Here is a 19215-nt window from a genome sequence, read left to right on the forward strand (position 1 = left end):
TTCAGAACTGTATGTATTGATCAGACATTTATTTGATCATTTGCAGTAGGTCAGAATAGCTGAAATATTGATCTACATGAACAGATGAGAAATAATGGTGAGACATCATTTGACAGAAAGAAAAGAACCATAGGCCTAATATAGGCATCCGGTCACCCTACAGTGTGCAGGATCCATTGACTCGTACAATTTGTGACACTCATGTCCCGTCTGAATGCTTGAAAAAATATACATACAAAGTAACAAAATCTGATATATCACATAAAAGTGATTTACTTAGGCTTTAGGAAATGCAACCAACTACAGAGATTGATGGGGAGGAGAGGAGGATCCATGTACCACGCTTCAATCATGCAAGCTTCAGTCACCCACTTGGCTTCAGTCGCCCCCAAGATTGAGGCGGGAGACCAATCCAGTTACGGCCTCCTTGCCAGACCTCTCACACTGGACAAACAGGGGTCCTGGGATGGACAGCTCGCACAGCTTCCCCACCTCTGGCGCTGGATCAAGGGTGACCTTGTTAAAAAGAGATCCAGGAGCCCATCTACATAAAGTAATGTTCTTGAAAAGAGAAATGTTTGTTAAATGGGCAGTGAATTTAATTTCCTTTCATTTACTGTTATGATGCAAGCAATTTGTTGTAGTGTTGATGTGATTTTTTTTTTAAGTACTCAATATGAAATATGCAATATTTGGTCGTGCAACTTTTCTTTCTTGTTTTTGGATTTTTGTGTGTGCCTGAAATGCTCAATTGATGCAGATTTTAAATGAATAACTGCGACTCTGCTGGGTCTGTCTTCCTAAGCTTCACAGCATATCCCCCCTTTACCTTGGGAAAGCTGATTATGTATCACAGCATTCCTGCTGTGGCGGTTGCCTGGGAAGCTATGCAGACAGAGTAGTGGAAAGACAAAAGGAGATGGATGGTATTATTATTTTCCTCCTCCTACTCATCATGACACAAGCTACATCCACTGTAAGACAACAACCCATACATTAGAATGGCAAAATATCATTTAAGGGTCAATTACAAAAACTATACACATCGCAACTCCTTTTGTGGACAACATTCCTTCGTACCAGCTGTGTGCTGGCTAGTTCTCAGACTCGATGTAGGGGGCTAAGGGCTGGTAGAACAACAACCATATAGTGACTATCAGGTGTGTTACAGAAAATATACCGTTCACGAGTCAAAGCAGCCACAGTTGAGTTATCTAACGTTAGCCCCACGATCCCCTAAAAAATGTTGTCTACCGTGTCAGACTCATCAAACTGATACATTAATTATGGTCAGCGCTTGCTAGATCCACTGTCAATTATGGTTGAGCATCCGTCTTCAGGATTAGCTTCCTGGCAAGACCCATTGAATGTTCTCCCCAATTTGATAAAGCAACTTCACTCGAAATGTGCACTGCTCACGCGTGACATGATCGTAATTTCGATGCAGCCTGTCCACCCAAAATGAAAAGCAGCCACTGCTGTCAGATTCATAGGAAAATAGTGTAGGGTTCATTTTACATTATGGCATGCAGTCACAAGACAGTGTGCTTTTTCCGGCGTTCTGGTAAGTAGCTTGCTAGCTAACTGTCACGCCACAGATGAAAGGTTACCAGTATCTTCGGTCGTATGTCCTGCTTGAGCTACTGTAGCTGGTTTAAGGTTTGTAAACAAAGCCAAAGCAAAGCATAGGTGTATGTGATGACAGTTTTAAGGCGGTATATTTAAATGATTTATGATAATAAGACGTTACCATTGCTGTACTACATTTCTAGCTTTATTTTTTTTAAATATATTTTTTAAATTAGATTTATTTCACCTTTATTTAACCTGGTAGGCTAGTTGAGAACAAGTAACAACTGCAACCTGGCCAGGATAAAGCAAAGCAGTTCGACACATACAACAACGCAGTTACACATGGAATAAACAAACATACAGTGAATAATACAATAGAAAAAGTATATAGTGTGTGCATATGAGGTAAGATAAGGGAGTTAAGGCGATAAATAGGCCATAGTGGCGAAGTAATTACAATATAGCAATTAAACACTGGAATGGTAAATGTGCAGAAGATGAATGTGCAAGTAGAGATACTGGGGTGCAAAGGAGCAAGATAAATAAATAACAGTATGGAGATGAGGTAGTTGGATGGGCTATTTACAGATGGGCTAGGTACAGGTTCAGTGATCTGTGAGCTGCTCTGACAGCTGGTGCTTAAAGCTAGTGAGGGAGATATGTGTCTCCAGCTACAGTGATTTCTGCAGTTCGTTCCAGTCATTGGCAGCAGAGAACTGGAAGGAAAGGCGGCCAAAGGAGGACTTGGCTTTAGGGGGGCACCCGTGAGATATACCTGCTGGAGCACGTGCTACGGGTAGATGCTGCTATGGTGACCAGTGAGCTGGGACAAGGCCGGGCTTGACCTAGCAGAGACTTGTAGACCTGGAGCCAGTGGGTTTGGCGACGAGTATGAAGCGAGGGCCAGCCAACGAGAGCGTACAGGTCGCAGTGGTGGGTAGTATATGGGGGTTTGGTGACAAAACGGATGAGACTGTGATAGACTGCATCCAATTTGATGAGTAGAGTGTTGGAGGCTATTTTGTAAATTACATCGCCGAAGTCGAAGATTGGTAGGATGGTCAGTTTTACGAGGGTATGTTTGGCAGCATGAGTGAAGGATGCTTTGTTGCGAAATAGGAAGCAGATTCTAGATTTAATTTTGGATTGGAGATGTTTAATGTGAGTCTGGAAGGAGAGTTTACAGTTTAACCAGACACCTAGGTATTTGTAGTTGTCCACATATTGCATTTAGTTTTCATTGCATTTAAGAGCAGTTGGAAGCCACGGAAGGAGAGTTGTATGGCATTGAAGCTTGTCTGGAGGATAGTTAACACAGTGTCCAAAGAAGGGCCAGAAGTATACAGAATGATGTCGTCTGCGAAGAGGTGGATCAGAGAATCACCATCAGCAAAAGCGACATCATTGAGGTATACAGAGAAGAGAGTCGGCCCGAGAATTGAACACCGTGGCATGCCCATAGAGACTGCCATAGGTCCGGACAACAGGCCGGACCAAATAAATTCATTAAACATCCTACTATGTGATTTTCTGGATTTTTTTTCTCATTTTGTCTGTCATAGTTGAAGTGTACCTATGATGAAAATTACAGGCCTCTCTCGTCTTTTTAAGTGGGAGAACTTGCACAATTGGTGGCTGACTAAATACTTTTTTGCCCCACTGTAAAGGCTGTTGAGTCTGCCAATAAGAATGTGGTGATTGACAGTCGAAAGCCTTGGCCAGGTCGATGAATAAGGCTGCACAGTATTGTCTCTTATCGATGGCGGTTATGATATCGTTTAGGACCTTGAGCGTGGCTGAGGTGTACCCATGACCAGCTCTGAAACCAGATTGCATAGCGGAGAAGGTGCGGTGGGATTCAAAATGGTCGGTAATCTGTTTGTTAACTTGGCTTTCGAAGACCTTAGAAAGGCAGGGTAGGATAGATATAGGTCTGTAGCAGTTAGGGTCTAGAGTGTCTCACCCCTTTGAAGAGGGGGATGACCGCGGCTGCTTCCCAATCTTTGGGAATCTCAAATGATACGAAAGAGAGGTTGAACAGGCTAGTAAATAGGGGTTGCAACAATTTGCAACAATTAATAGAGGGTCCAGATTGTCTAGCCCAGGAGATTTGTAGGGGTCCAGATTTTGCAGCTCTTTCAGAACATCAGCTATCTGGATTTGGGTGAAGGAGAAATGGGGAGGCTTGGGCGAGTTGCTGTGGGGTGTGCAGGGCTGTTGACCGGGGTAGGGGTAGCCAGGTGGAAAGCATGGCCAGCTGTAGAAAAAAGCTTATTGAAATTCTCAATTATAGTGTATTTATCGGTGGAGACAGTGTTTCCTAGTCTCAGTGCAGTGGATAGCTGGGAGGAGGTGCTCTTATTTTCCATGGACTTTACAGTGTCCCAGAACTTTTTTGAGTATGTGCTACAGGATGCAAATTTCTGCTTGAAAACGTTAGCCTTCGCTTTCCTAACTGCTTGTTAGGAATATCACGGGGGATATTTGATGCTAATGCTGCATTGTGAACCTGGATGACAGGTTATGGAGCAATTGCTGATGCAAATGGACAGTGCCTTCAGAAAGTATTCACACCCCTTGACTTTTTCCACATTTTGTTGTGTTACAGCCTGAATATAAAAATGATTGCATTTAGATTTGTTTGTCACTGACCTACACACAATACCTCTTCATGTCAAAGTCGAGCTTTCTTTTTAGACATTTTTACAAATTAATTAAAAATGAAAAGTATTCAAGTATGCAAAAATGTGCCAAAGCAATTCACTTTTTGTCCTGAATACAAAGTGTTATGTTTCTGGAAAATTTCTTCATATTTTCAAGCATAGTGGTGGCTGCATCATGTCATGGGTATGCTTGTAATTGTTAAGAACTGGGGAGTTTTTCAGGATAAAAAAAAGAGCTAAGCACAGGCAAAATCCAAGAGGAAAACCTGGTTCAGTCTTCTTTCCACCAGACACTGGGAGATTAATTCACCTTTCACCAGGTCAATAACCTAAATCACAAGGCCAAATCTACACTGGAGTAGCTTACGAAGAAGACAGTGAATGTTCCTGAGTGGCCGAGTTACAGTTTTGACTTAAATCTACTTGAAAATCTATGGCAAGACCTGATTATGATTGTCTAGCAATGATCAACAACCAATGTGACAGAGCCTGAATAATCTTTTAAAGAGTAATATGCAAATGTTGCACAATCCAGGTGTGGAATGCTCTTAGAGACTTACCCAGAATGACTCACAGCTGTAACCACTGCCAAAGTATCCACTCAGGGTTGTGAATACTTACATAAATGAGATATTTCTGTATTTCAAGAAATCATTTTTAATACATTTGGAAAAACTTCTAAAAACATGTTTCCACATTGTCATTATGGGCTATTGTGTGTAAAAAAAACATTTTTTAATTTTTTTAAAATTCAGCCTGTAACACAACAAAATGTGGAATAAGTCAGGGGTATGAATGTTTTCTGAAGACACTGTAACTATATGTAGTATGTGTGTAGGATCTTAATTTGAGACAGTTTGCTAGAGCAGGAAAATAATCATGCAGCAACAGGAAATGGGAATTATTATGTGAATTATAATTAATGGCCATTTTTGTAGGGGTTAATACATTTTTTGTAAGGGAAATCAAGTCGGTGGAAATTAAACTTCAGAAGCCTTTTTAAACCTCAAATATACACTACAAGTTTTACATTTCCTGCATTGCATGAAAGTTCTTCTGCAACAGGGTGATCAAATTAAGATCCTACATCTGTATGTATTAAAGTGAGCCTATTCCATTGGTGGTAGACACTTATTACGAGGAAAGCGCATGATAGCCATTAGCCACCCCTCATTAACTCAATAATAGAGTTAATGTGCATTCCATCTCTACAGCATTCTTCTACTATAACAGGGTTTCCTGATCCTTGGGTATTACTGACTGTGACCGGTCAGCTGACACCAATTTAATCAGTTCCCAAGTGCTAATCTTACTGAAGTTTAATCGGTGGGTATTCTAAGCTGAAAAGGGCAGATTACTTTATTGTACCAGACACATACAAGCTAAGGGGTAACACTGTCAATCACAGCTTAAGTATTTGACAGACAAGTCTTTCTGATGCAGTGTGCACAGTGCAGGAAGGTTGTTGTAGGGATAAGTGTTTTAGCATAAACCAATCACATTGAGGCACTAATATACTGTAAATATGCTGTGGGCTGATAACTCTAACCGTATCCCCCTTGATTCTTGCTAATGAAAAGCGTGAAAATCTCAGCGGTAGGCAGGAGGCTGCATTTGGAGCAGCAGAAGCACATGGTTCAGATAATTGGCCAACATATTTATCCCCAGTGTTCCCCTCTCAAGGCCAGAGAACTTGGACTTTCTGTTGTTTACCCTTTTCCAAATGACCGGTGACCCTGTTCTCTGTGCTTTGCCGTTTAACCCTAAGCACTCTCGTCTCTCTCTCTCTCTCTCTCCCCCCCCTCTCTCTCTCTCTCTTTCTCCTTATCTTCTTTATCTGTATCACTCACTCAGCTCTTTTTCCAGTCCCCCCACCACACACATCCAGTAAGTCATATTTCATCCTGTCATCCTTTTGACTCTACTCTCTCTCTCTCTCTTTCACCCCCCCGTAGTCTACGCTTTTCTCTCATTAATATGTCTACTGTGGGAACGTGGTATCATCAAGAATAGAGGGTGTTACCAATTCTGAATCTCTTTCTAGAGTTTTACCATCTGTAGAATTGTGGGGTTTTGTTTGACTAGCTTGGGTGCCAGTCTGTTTTGGCTTTAGCTAACTTGTCATTGTCTTGCCTTGGCATGCATGAACACACATGAACGTTGGTAATTTCCTGCAAGAAGAGGCAACTTGGCACTTGTTTGCACATCCCTCACCTCAAGTGTGGGTCATCATTCACAATCAATAAGTGTCAAATAACAAAGCATCAGCATTGGTGTCTCTGCTCTAAATCTCTACAGCCAGACCCTACGATGGATAACACATGTACATTAGCAACTTGGCATATCACTTTAGAATGCAGAACATCACTGTGTGCATTTGCGGGAGTCCGACATATGTCGGTCAAACAAACCTTTTTGGGTGGGAAATCGATAGGTTTGCTAGGGACGAATCAATGAGATTTACAGGAGATGATTAACATTGACGCCCACCACTTAGTGTCGCAAGTGCATTATCGATCCTGATGTAGAGCAGCCTTTCAAAAGTATTTGTCCTGTCCTCCCACATCAAGCACGAGTCAAGTGACTCATCTATCACTTGTTATGTACACTATGTCTTGTTTAACAAACGCCTGGTATTTCGACATTAGGATGTGCTCTATGGCAGATAAAGGACGTTTGAGTTGGGATTCATTTATTCATCTGGAAATTACGCTAGACCTCACTGAAAACCAGACCCTAGTTAAAGAAGGTGAAATTCATCAAAAATGAACACTGAACTAAGCCAGAGGCATGTCATGGCAATGAGGATAAAAAAAATAAAAAAACAAGCCTTGTTTGTCAAAGCAGGGAGGAAGATTCAAATTGAGGAAAGAAAAATCAACATAATTGTTTAGATCTTCAAACATATTACCCACTTGGCACAGATGTCAATTCAACGTCTATTCCACATTGGTTGAATGACATTACGTGGAAACAACGTTGATTCAACCAGTGTGTGCCCAGTGGGTAGAGACGTTAGAGACATATTAGAGACGTAACATATAGTCATGTCACACATCCAGTAAGTCTCACAACTGGATTCACTCTGTCACATATTCATTGTCATATATTTCATCCTGCCATTCTTTTGACTCTATTTTGGATGAATTTCCTATCTTTTGTGAATGAGAAGGTGTGGTACACTATGTGATAACAATCTTAGATCCAGATTAATTTGAAGCATTGGGTCTAGGTGGAATCTTTCACCCCCCAAAAAATGCCATCTGCAATCTGACACCTGAGCTGAAACAACAGGAGGAGTTGTCACTCTGAAAGAATAGGAGAAGGGCTTTTTTGCTTCTTCTCTCAATAGGATCACGAAAATTCTTCTTTCCCAGGTGAATGTCTCGCATTCCATCACCATGACTGACTGGTCTGAAAACTTTACATATGAAAAGAACACCACATAGGAAGAATAAACCCAGTGACAGGAAGTTGTTTTTTCAGCCCCCAATCCGGAATTTCGCAACCCTTGGACTCGAGAATATCAGATAAGGTCTCCCTGTCTCTCACAGCGTATGTAGCAAGAGACAATAATATTATTCACTGAGCAGTCCCCCTTTAGGTCCAAGAATGTTGCCAAGAAAGACAGAAATGTGTAACAGCAGCTTTATATTGAATTTGAGCAAATTACATTAAGGCTGCTTTAAATTAGATATGTGCCTCCTCCTTGTTAACTGCACTATGTAGTATCTATAGAAACACTGAAGTGCCTCAGATTAAATAAAATAGCATAATGGTTTGTTTGTCAGTGTGTTTTCTAGGGGTTATTGGAGAGTAAACGTTGCGGTCATTGCTTAAAATTCACATGACTTATATTACATCTAAAAAAGGGCCATATATTGAAAGTGTGTTGGCGTATATCTGAGTGAAACCTGTTTTGACACTGATAGGACTCAGACAACTTGAAGAGAACAACTGTCTATCACCAGGTTTGAGATAGTATACTCGAAACTCAAGACAAGAGAGGATCTCTACTCCAGGGGTGGCCAACACTTCCTGGAGAGCTACTGGATAGGCAGGTTATTGATCCAGCCCTGCCCTAATACACCAGTATCAGCTCTTTATCGAGACCTAAAGAGCAGCTGATTAGTAAAAATCAGGAGTGTAGGAAAGGTCTGGAACAAAAGCCTGCACACCCAGCAGCTCTCCAGGAGGGTTGACCACTCCTGTTCTACTTCAACACACCAATTGCTGTAGTTATTACTGGACATAAGGACAAGATGAAAAAAAAGTGAATCTAAGCCTGACCATGGTCTCTTTTAACAGTTTATTTACAGCTATTTATCCTGGGATTTGGTGGAATCTTTTCCAGCCAAAACTAATCTAGCCTGGTCTGTCCCATAAATTACTTGTATGATTTGTTAAATGAAAATAAGGGGATTAAGCCCAGGGGGAAAACACAAATCTGTAAGTCTGCTCATGTAAAAATAGATACTTTTCACGCCCTGACCTTAGAGAGCCGTTTTATTTCTCTATTTGGTTAGATCAGGGTGTGATGTGGGGTGGGCATTCTATGTTTTGTTTTCTATGTTTCTTTATTTCTATGTTTTGGCCAGGTATGCTTCTCAATCAGGGACAGCTGTCTATCGTTGTCTCTGATTGGGAATCATACTTTGGTAGCCCTTTTTCCCTCCTTCAGGGTGGGTAGTTAACTTTGTTTGTGGTATTTTGCCCTGTAAGCTTCACGGTTGTTTTCTCCTTTGTTGTTTTGTTGGCGTCATTTTTATAATAAAAGGAAAATGTACGCTCACAACGCTGCACCTTCGTCCACTTCTTTCAATGGCCGTGACAATACTAGAGATTTAGTCATTTCCATGTAAAAGGACCCATGAGCACTAACATGTGAAGTTCACAGGATCTTGTAAAAATGGTTGTCAAATGAAAGTGTCAATATATATATTTTTTAATTAAAGCATATTTATATTTTCAACCATTTCCCATCACAAAACTGAGGAATAAGCAAAGGCTTTGATTTCTGGTCAAACATATGGAAAATATATTTTTTAAAGGTATTAGAAACACATCAAAAAACAACTGTTGAAAAATCCCTGCCAACTCATTTCATCATGTACTTTTTGATATTTTTTTCTGCCTTGTAAGTTGTTCAGAAACATTGCATTCTGCCTTGAAATTCCTTTACCTAAATGAGGGACGATAATGAATGTTCACAGATGTAACAAGTAAAGATAGACCTATCAATTAGTTATACTCAACTGTACTATACTGTTCTCTACTGTACTGTATTGTAAAGGCAATGTGTCATGTCATAGCTGACACCATTGTTTCTGCAGACATCATTGAATCTTAATTCAGAGCAGATATTAACATAGTTTCTGGAAAACTTGGGCACATAAAATGCAGATTGTTTTTTTTACTCAACTTTGCATCTTCACATTTCTTCCAGTAAATGTGTTTTTGTAAAACAAAATGTGTAAATTGTTAAAAGTAGTCAGTGTGTAGAGTAGTATGGTTTGCTAAACTTTGAAATCAATGGTTTTTGTTTGGCATACATTTTAAGTGAGATTCCATTACCTTGGAATTGCCAATTTTCCTATACCTACAGTATCTAGAAGTGTTTGCACCAACCAACAAGTTTGCACTTGTTTTTGTTAAGTTGGGAATAAAACACACAGCAAAAAGCTAAATCATAAAACTCTTAATTTAAACTTGACCTTGCATTAAACCGTCTTTCACCCTTGTTTTATCTTTATGTTCATTAAAAAAAAAGTATTCCCTCATATACTTGCCAAAAATTTGCTTGCCAGAATTTTTCGAGCTAAATAAGTTCATTGCAATTCAACCAACAGAGCAGCTGTGATTTGTGAGATATGTTGTTATTGGACTAACACCAATAAGTGTTACAGAGTAGACACAAGTGACCTCCCCCTGGGTGATATAATTGGATATCCAGGCCTAAAATCAATGGAGCATTATTTACTCTCCACACACTCAATAACAGATGATGCCTAAATGGCTAACAAGTGCTGTATTGACATTGTTCTTGAATCATATGTGGCACCACGTGTCAAATGTTAAAGTGTTCAAATTGATTTCTAATTCATTTCTAGCAAATACTGATTTATGGTTAATTCTCAAAAGGTTTGATTTCGCCTAGTGAAAACGGTTTTGTGAAAACAGCAATGAGAAAGCTGCCCTCCTTGGTTGGAGAGGACATATAATTCGGGGAATAGCCGATTTATGCTTGAGAGGCCAGCATTTTGACAGACTCTGGAGCCAAATGCCAAGGCTGGACAGTGTCCTTGTCGTACCATAGACATAGCTGATTAGAACTAATGCCGTAGACACAGCCACGGAGCTATCTAGGCAGATTAGTAAAATATATGCTAAACAACACTAAATCAACAAAATCCAAGTCATGATAGGAGAGAAACAAATCTCAAAGTTATTTGTTTACCAGCTTGGATGCTGCTCACTGTCTTATAAGTCCATATATCAGGAACTTCTTGTTGTAACACCTGATGGAAGGTGGTTTAAGGTTCCACAAGTCAAACGGACACTGTGTTCTTTAGACAGGGGTCTAAAGAACCATATAAAAGATTGAAAAACTAAAAAGGTAGTAAAGGCATGGTCTGGTCATCCAACCAACTGAACACGTTTCCAAAATCAGAATAATTGTGATATCAAAACAAAACATTCAAAATATTCAATCACTTCCAAGAAACGGGGAGGTGTTTGACATTTGACCAACTTCTTTTCAATGTACATTGATACTTCCTTTTAACATTTGAAACAGAGGTGTTAAAGGCATTCCAGGTAGGGTTAGAGTGCACAGGTTGATGGGTAAAACACTCTCACAAATGGAGCCGAGGTAAATTCCGCCCAGAACTTGACTCCACATGTTTCGAGAAAGAAAGAAATGTTTCCATTTCTCAAATAGATTGCTTCCGTTAAAAAACGTGTTACCTTTGTGTTGTTCTCTTTGCTTCTTAATACGCAACGGCAGCACGAGCCAAGAGTTTACCGTTTCGGCATTGCAATTCAAATTGAGATACCGCATAAACCAGACACAAAGAAAGGACATACAGACAGAATATGTAGAAGATTTCCACTTGAAGACCTTATACTTAATTCCGAGTTCCACCGTACCTTCTCCGAGTTGATACAAAAAAAAACAATTTCATCATGCACCAGGTAGTCTATGGTGCTTCTACTATAAAATCCTTCAGTCATGTGTGTGACCTATACCTATCTGGTTTGCTGTTGTAGTTCTTCCCTACTACACCAAGTGAGACCTTTTAGTGAGCATTCATTTAGCAGACACTCTTAATGTGTAAAGGCCAGTTGAGCCTTGTGCGGCTGGCTGGTTTGACTGTTTTTACAACACATGCAGTCTGTTAGAGGCCACAGGCAGGGTATCACTAGATAAACTCACAGGGTTCAGAGTGGCAAATGCTTTAGTTGTCCTCTGTCAACAGATTCTCAAAGAGGAAAACGTGCCAGAGGCTAAAACACAGGGCTGGTTATTAGACTGATGCCACAAATTGAGTTTGATGGACTTATCATGCACACCTAACCTTTATTTATTTTTTATTTTTTTAACCTTTATTTAACTAGGCAAGTCGGTTAAGAACAAATTCTTATTTTCAATGACGGCCTAGGGCTGCCTTGTTCAGGGGCAGAACAACAGATTTGTACCTTGGCAGCTCAGGGATTCAAACTTGCAACCTTTCGGTTACTAGTCCAACGCTCTAACCACTAGGCTACCCTGCTACCCTAACCAGTCCTATAAGTGCCTAGTGGAGTGAAGGTCAGTGCTACTTTTCAGGACAACACATCTGTTTTATTTATAATATGTAACAGCTGCACAACAAAACAAAACCCATGATGGACCCTTGACACAATAAAATTACCCTGAAATGCAGACGGCTGCAATTGAGAACCTGGCAAGAGCTTTAGAGAACAATAGCTTCCATTGAATCAAAACAACAGCAAACGTCACTGAACCACTGTCATATGAGAAGGTCATTACATTCACCAATTTGAGATGGGTCTTCCAATCAAATTAGCTATTTACTTGCATGAAATAATTGCGTTCATTTTATCAAGAACGTTGTTATTAACACTCAGTTATTTAATTCTTTAAGACATTGAGGATCACAATTATACTGATAAACCAATGATACTTGTTATTTGCAGTGCTAATTCCATATGTATTTTTAGAAGTCTGTGTTATAGTGGAAACAGAGGGAACATGTCTAAGAAGTCAATGATGACAAATTAATTAAATTCAAACAATGTACTGAAGAGGAATACTAATTGCCATTGACACAAACCAGGATAATTGGGGTGTGAGCCTTTAAGCAAGGGTCCTTCCAGGAGCTACCGTTTGTTCAAGCTGTTGTGTGAGACCAGTCAAAGAAAAGGAACAGTCAGCTATTCTTACTCAAAGATGAACAATAACTAAATGATTGTCTCTTATGATGACGTCTGTTAATTACAGAAACAAAATATAAGAAAATCATGTCAGCATTTTATAATTCAATTTACATCCATTTTAGTAGGCTACCCAAAAAGGAAAATCATTCTTCATCATAAATGATAAAACCTGTCAGACTTAGTGGCTCACTGTAGAAGGTAGTGAATGAAAAAAGGGAATAGACATTGTAACCACCAATTCCATTTCACCTACATCTAATATGACTGAATTCATCTGGCAAGCAGAACATGTTCTGTCCTCTAAATCACAGTTTATAAAGGAAACGACTGCTAAATATGTCAAATATTACAATGTTTTAACCAGAGACACTGTCTATCTCTCTGACTGCACTTAAAAATCAAGAAATGTAGAGCAGAATAAAATAGATACCAGAATTGTCCATCCATTTTGGTTAGAATGGAAATGTGTACCTGGCTGTTGCCCAACAACCCCAGACAAATGCCTAACCAGATCAGACACTTCCACAATCTGCTAACAATCTGGTGTGTTTTGAAACTAGCGGGAGTCCCAGACAGCTAGCACTCTGGCCAGATCAGAGGGTCTCCTACTGCAGGTGGTTGTCCACAGAGGAGCCAGGGGGACAAGGGGCAGTCCCTGCTCCATGGGGGACCCCGTCTGTCATCACCACCATCTGGACTGGAGACCCACTTTGGCACAACACAGGACCAGATTTGGTCTCCTCTTTCCCAGTGGTGGCTAATGTGCCAAGACAGTTTAGACATGGAACAGGCAATGGACAGTCTCAAAGCAGTTCTGGAACGCCTGTGGGTTAATTAGGTACAAATAAACTATAGACTATTGCATTTAATTTGAAGTTTGATGTGTAATGCTTAATGTGTAAGGAGTGATGATGCAGCTTTAGTTTAGGCCTATAGTCATAGTGTTTCTGTTCAGAAAATGAAAAGTATCATTTTGGTTAGAAATAGCCTTAAAACTAACGCAGTGACAGGGACAAACATTGCAGAGCTCTATGTATATATATAAAGTCCTTAAGCAGGTGTTCAGAAAAGTAGGCTAAATAGCTCTCAATTGTAGGCTATTAATTTGCATTTTTTTAAGTTTAAAGTTTATATAAGTTTGTCTACTGATCAATAGAGATAAATACTATTGAAATCATCTGACACGTCTTCGGAATTAAGCTACATGATGTGGATGTCTCCTTTAAAAAAATGTTTGGCAGACTTTTCCCCACGACCAATAAACAGGTTACTGTGTTATATCCAGTAGAAGAAGCATTGTCATTTAGAATTCCGTGTCAAACATTCCGTTTAAGTAGCCTAGTACTAACCTAGTACTAATTCCCACATTTTACCAAATTCCCCACAAGCAAAGTCGGTCTCACACCTACCTTTCTTGTGCGCTGTCAGTGTCACGCAGCAGCCCATGCAGAACAAGGCAGCAATAACTATTCCAGTTTCAGGTCGCATTGTTTCCAAAATGTGTTATATTCAATGAAATTAGAGAAGAAATGTATCCATAGTCTTGGGCGAACCCCTTTATGTGATGTATCTACCCCCACTTTACGTCCAGGGGAGGTAAGAGGTGTAGTCTATTTGGGTGGGACTTCGTTGAACTGGCACTCTCTCTTTTCCCGGTGATTGGTCCTCTTCCGTCTCTAGTATCGCAGTCAGAGCAACTTTCAACTGTTTTGACGTCATTTGGAAGGAGTATAGTTCGAAAGCAAAGCAGTCAAGTGCAAAGTTATATCAAGCATGGTCTTTCACAAGCATAGGCCATTGGATACGTTATCTCAAATAGGCCTATCCCTGGCTGAAATAACATTTGATTAGGTTGATATGTTCATATTGCAAGTAGGATACATGCCTAGGATTCTTATTGCAAGCTATTGTCTAAACAGGAGTGTATTCAGGGTTGAATCCATTTTGAATTACATAGGCTACCTACAGTAGAAAAGAGGATAATATCTTCTTTCTATTGTCAACTTTATTTCTCAACTCCTAATATTGCGAAAATTGCACTCATTAGAGATAATTACACTCCCCGAAGCAGAGTATGTGAGCTCCCACTCATTGCTCCACGTCTTTGCGCACCGCTCCAGTGCTCAACCTCCTTTCCCCACTCCACTAAAAATCGCTCATAGAAGTGCTCATAGAAAAAATGAACTGCTGCTCCAAATTCGTTCCATTAATTTTTTGTTTAAGAGATCATATAACAAACACCCCTTCTACCTTTGTGTCTATGTAACATTTGGTTTGGAAGTAGGTTATCGTAAGAAACGTCAACATTTCAACATGTCATAGGCTATTAAACAAGGACCTACCTGAAGATATGTGGCCACTGTGTTTAAAAACAACTTGCTTTTTGTCTAATCTATTGATGATCAGATAATTCAGTTGTAACTGGCTCTGTTGCACTAAGGGGCGCGATGCCCCACACAAATCTAAGCGGGCACAAAGTATGTGAAGATGGCAGCGGGGTGGGCCAGAGGGGGGATATGCCCCCATCTGGAAGTAGGAGAATTTAGCACTTTTCAAACACCTGAAACTGCTTTTTCCTGCAATCATTGTGCTTTTTTTGGGCATATCCAAGCATACCTCTTGAGCTGTCTGTATCCTCCTGACTGGAGGTTATTTTTTAAAAGAAACTACATATGCTTCTCTGCATCTCTGCTGGGTAAAAGATTTAAAGGAATGTGAGTCTTATTCAGTACATTTAGCAATTGCTTGCATTTCTGAAGTCTACCAACCTAGCTACTCTAACTTAATTGATAGCCTGAAAATGCTTGGTAGCTAGTTATAAAGTTGGGAGATTGGGAAACTGGCTTAGCTAAAGCCAACTTCATAAAAATTGCTACAGAGGTAGGATCTTAATTTGATTACCCAGTTGCAGGAGAACTTTCCTGCAATACAGGACATTTTTAACTTGTAGTGTATTTGAGGTTTAAAAAGGCTTCTGAAGTTTGTAATTTCCACATTCAAATTACAGACTATTTTCCCTTACGAAAAATGTATCAACCCCTACAAAAATATAAATTAATTCGATTCCAAATAATAATTCACATTTCCATCTGTAGGTGGTTAGTAGTATAGGGTTTTGGGTTTTCGGGAAAATTTGACCAGGAAGATTTTAATTTTCCAGACATTTGAAAAGTTTACCGGACATCCCTCAAATCCGACTTGGCGCAGTCAGCGCCATCAATAAATGAGTGACGTTGACCAAATGAGCCACATTTACATGTCCTTAAAAACAGCCTATAACAAACTACAAAAATACTATTCCTTGTGTTTTGATGTGTAGTATACGCAAAACTTTATAGTCAATTATTTTTGAAATTGTTTTTCCTAAAACAATATTTGTCCACCTCATGGTTCAGCTGTCGATGATTTGAGCACTAAATGCATGAGGGCATTGCATGCAAAGGCCTAAAGGCTTTGGAGTCCACTGTATGATATATATATATATATATATATATATATATATATATATATATATATATATATATATATATAAAAGGAAGAGAAGATTAGGCCCAGCTGCAGAGAGAAATCGAGAGAGATAGAGATATGCCAGTGGCATGCCATGACACCAACATACATGTCTTTATGTCAGATGGCTACTGCTTCTGCTATGCGGATATAGCCGTACAGGAGGCTAATTCGTAAATTATCTGAATATTTTGGATAACGATAAGCATTATTTTGTTATATTATAGGATTAACTCTGGTAGGCCTGAAACATTCTTTCTCACCTCAAGTTCATCTGTCAGTTGGAGCACCAGTGAGCACAGCCTTCATAGGCCTGCAGTAGCTAAATCTTAATAATATCCCCACCACACCACACCAAACCATTCTAAACTTTATTAGGATAATATCAGATGTAAGTCAAGCCATTGTTCATTAGAGAAATGTGAGAAGGCTGTTATACTGAGGGAAACAGCATCACAGTTGGAACTGAATTTGGCCAAAGAAAATGGCTAAATAGAATTAAACAAAACCCTTACGATCTGGTTTAAACCTTCCCAAATGTTTTGAACAGGCTATATTGCATTAATTACCAACAAAGGCTAGTGCCTACCGTACTCAACAAATGACAGCAATAGGCTAATGTTATTTATTTTACGACAGGTCTACTTATAACCTTCACTATATATACAAAAGTATGTGGACACCCCTTCAAATTAGTGGATTCGGCTATTTTAGCCACACTCGTTGCTGACAGGTGTATAAAATAGAGCACACAGCCATTCAATCTCCATAGACAAACATTAGCAGTAGAATGGCCTTACTGAAGAGCTTAGTAACGTTCAACATGGCATCGTCAAAGGATACCACCATTCCAACAACTCAGATGTCTGCCTTGCTAGAGCTGCCCCGGTCTGCCCCTGTAAGTACTGTTATTGTGAAGTGGATACGTCTAGGAGCAATAACGGCTCAGCGGCGAAGTGGTAGGCCACAACAACAGCTCAGCGGCGAAGTGGTAGTCCACACAAGTTCAGAGAATGGGGCTGCCGAGTGCTGAAGCGCGTAGCACGTAAAAATTGTCTGTCCTCGGTTGCAACACTCACTACCGAGTTCCAAACTGTCTCTAGAAGCAATGTCAGCACAATAACTGTTAGTCGGGAGCTTCATGAAATGGGTTTCCATGGCCAAGCAGCCGCACACAAGCCTAAGATCACCATGTGCAATGGCAAGCATCGGCAGGAGTGGTGTAAAGCTCGCCGCCATTGGACTCTGGAGCAGTGGAAACTTGAAGTGTCTTTGGAGTGATGAATCAGGCGTCACCATCTGGCAGTCCGACAGACAAATCTGGATTTGGCAGATACCAGGAGAACTTTACCTGCTCTAATGCATAGTGCCAACTGTAAAGTTTGGTGGAGGATTAATGGTCTGGGGCTGTTTTTCATGGTTCGGGCTAGGACCCTTAGTTCCAATTGAAGGGAAATCTTAACACTACGGCATACAATGACATTCTAGACGATTCTGTGCTTCCAGCTTTGTGGCAACCGTTTGGGCAAGACCCTTTCCTGTTTCAGCATGAAAATTCCCCTGTGCACAAAGCGAGGTCCATACAGAAATGGTTTGTCAAGAAGAACTTGACTGGCCTGCACAGAGCCCTGACCTCAACCCCATCTAACAGCTTTGGGATGAATTGGAACGCCAACTGCGAGCCAGGCCTAATCGCCCAACATCAGTGCCCAAACTCACAAATTATTTTGTGGCTGAATGGAAGCAATTCCCCATAGCAATGTTCCAACATCTAGTGAAAAGCCTTCCCAGAAGAGTGGAGGCTGTTATAGCAGCAAAGGGAGGGACTAACTCCATATTAATGGCCATGATTTTGGAATGAGATGTTCGACGAGCAAGTATCCACACACACGTTTGGTCAAGTCATGCATTTGAAACTAAATACAGAATATTTTTATTTTTAAGAGGTCAAATCTGGGCATGACGCCTCCCGTTGCGCTCACATTTTACAGCCGATAGACAACTTTAAGACTGTTACAAACTTAGTGTCACGGTCGTGAGAAAAGACGGACCAAGGCGCAGCGGGATTTGACTTCTAAACAAAACAATAAACAAACACCGACTATGAACAAACAGAGCGCACATCAGCACTCAACAAAAAAATATCCCACAAAGCAGGTGGGCGAAAGGGCTTCCTACATATGATCCCCAATTAGAGACAACGAACAACAGCTGCCTCTAATTGGGAACCATACTAAGAGCACCAACATAGAAATGAAAAGACTAGAACACCCCCCTACTCACGCTCTGACCTAAACACCATAGGGCCCTCTATGGGCTCTCTATGGTCAGGGTGTGACAGTACCCCCCCCCCAAAGGTGCGGACTTTCAAAACCTGAAACCAAATGGGGAGGGTAGGGTGGGTGACTAGTGTCAGTGGCGGCTCCGGGGCGGGTCGTAGCCTCCGCCCAGACCTCGGATCCGGCCATGGCGCCGGGCTGAACTCCGTGCCTGGACTGGGCATCAGCGCAGAGGCAGGCTCCGGCCTTGGAGCGGTACTGGATGCCGTGCCTGGATTGGGCATCGGCGCAGAGGAGGGCTCCGGCCATGGAGCTGGGTTGGATGCCGTGCCTGGACTGGGCACCGGCGCAGAGGAATGCTCCGGTCTTGGAGCGGGACTGGACACCGTGCCTGGACTGGGTACCGGTGCAGATGGAGCCGGCCCAGATGGCACCGGACTGATGATACGCTCTCTCCGGTAACCCTCATTGAATTCCTCCACCGTTTGCCATTCGGGCTCTTGCACTCTCCGCTGCTCAGCCGACAGCTATTGGGGTTTCTGTGGCCGCGGGCCCCAGCGTCATCACTGTCCTTCCTGAGTCCTCTGCGACTCCCGCCAAGGAAGGGTCTCCCATCCTCCCATGATTTCCTCCCATGTCCAAAACTCCTTTACCTCATGAACACGCTGCTTGGTCCTTGCTTGGTGGGATATTCTGTCACGGTCGTGAAGAAAGACAGACCAAGGTGCAGCGTGATTTGAGTTCCACATATTTAT

General features: G+C 41.0%; 1 protein-coding gene and 1 long non-coding RNA gene across 2 annotated transcripts in view; both read right to left on the reverse strand.

The window, feature by feature from the left end:
- The window catches only part of LOC112227760 (melanoma receptor tyrosine-protein kinase-like), a 43760-nt gene extending 29423 nt beyond the window's left edge, over nucleotides 1-14337 (reverse strand). The window contains exon 1 of the mRNA XM_042308599.1: nucleotides 14084-14337. Coding sequence (XP_042164533.1) covers nucleotides 14084-14162 — 79 coding nt within the window. The 5' untranslated portion in view covers nucleotides 14163-14337. The remainder of the gene's footprint in view (nucleotides 1-14083) is intronic.
- LOC112233569 lies at nucleotides 9-1844 on the reverse strand. Its single transcript, XR_002950775.1, has 2 exons — nucleotides 830-1844; nucleotides 9-561 (listed from the first exon to the last, which is right to left on the reverse strand). It is a non-coding gene; the product is annotated as an uncharacterized LOC112233569 (long non-coding RNA).
- Nucleotides 14338-19215: the final 4878 nt, after the last annotated feature.

Source organism: Oncorhynchus tshawytscha, linkage group LG29 (assembly GCF_018296145.1).
Source record: "Oncorhynchus tshawytscha isolate Ot180627B linkage group LG29, Otsh_v2.0, whole genome shotgun sequence".
Taxonomy (NCBI): domain Eukaryota; kingdom Metazoa; phylum Chordata; class Actinopteri; order Salmoniformes; family Salmonidae; genus Oncorhynchus; species Oncorhynchus tshawytscha.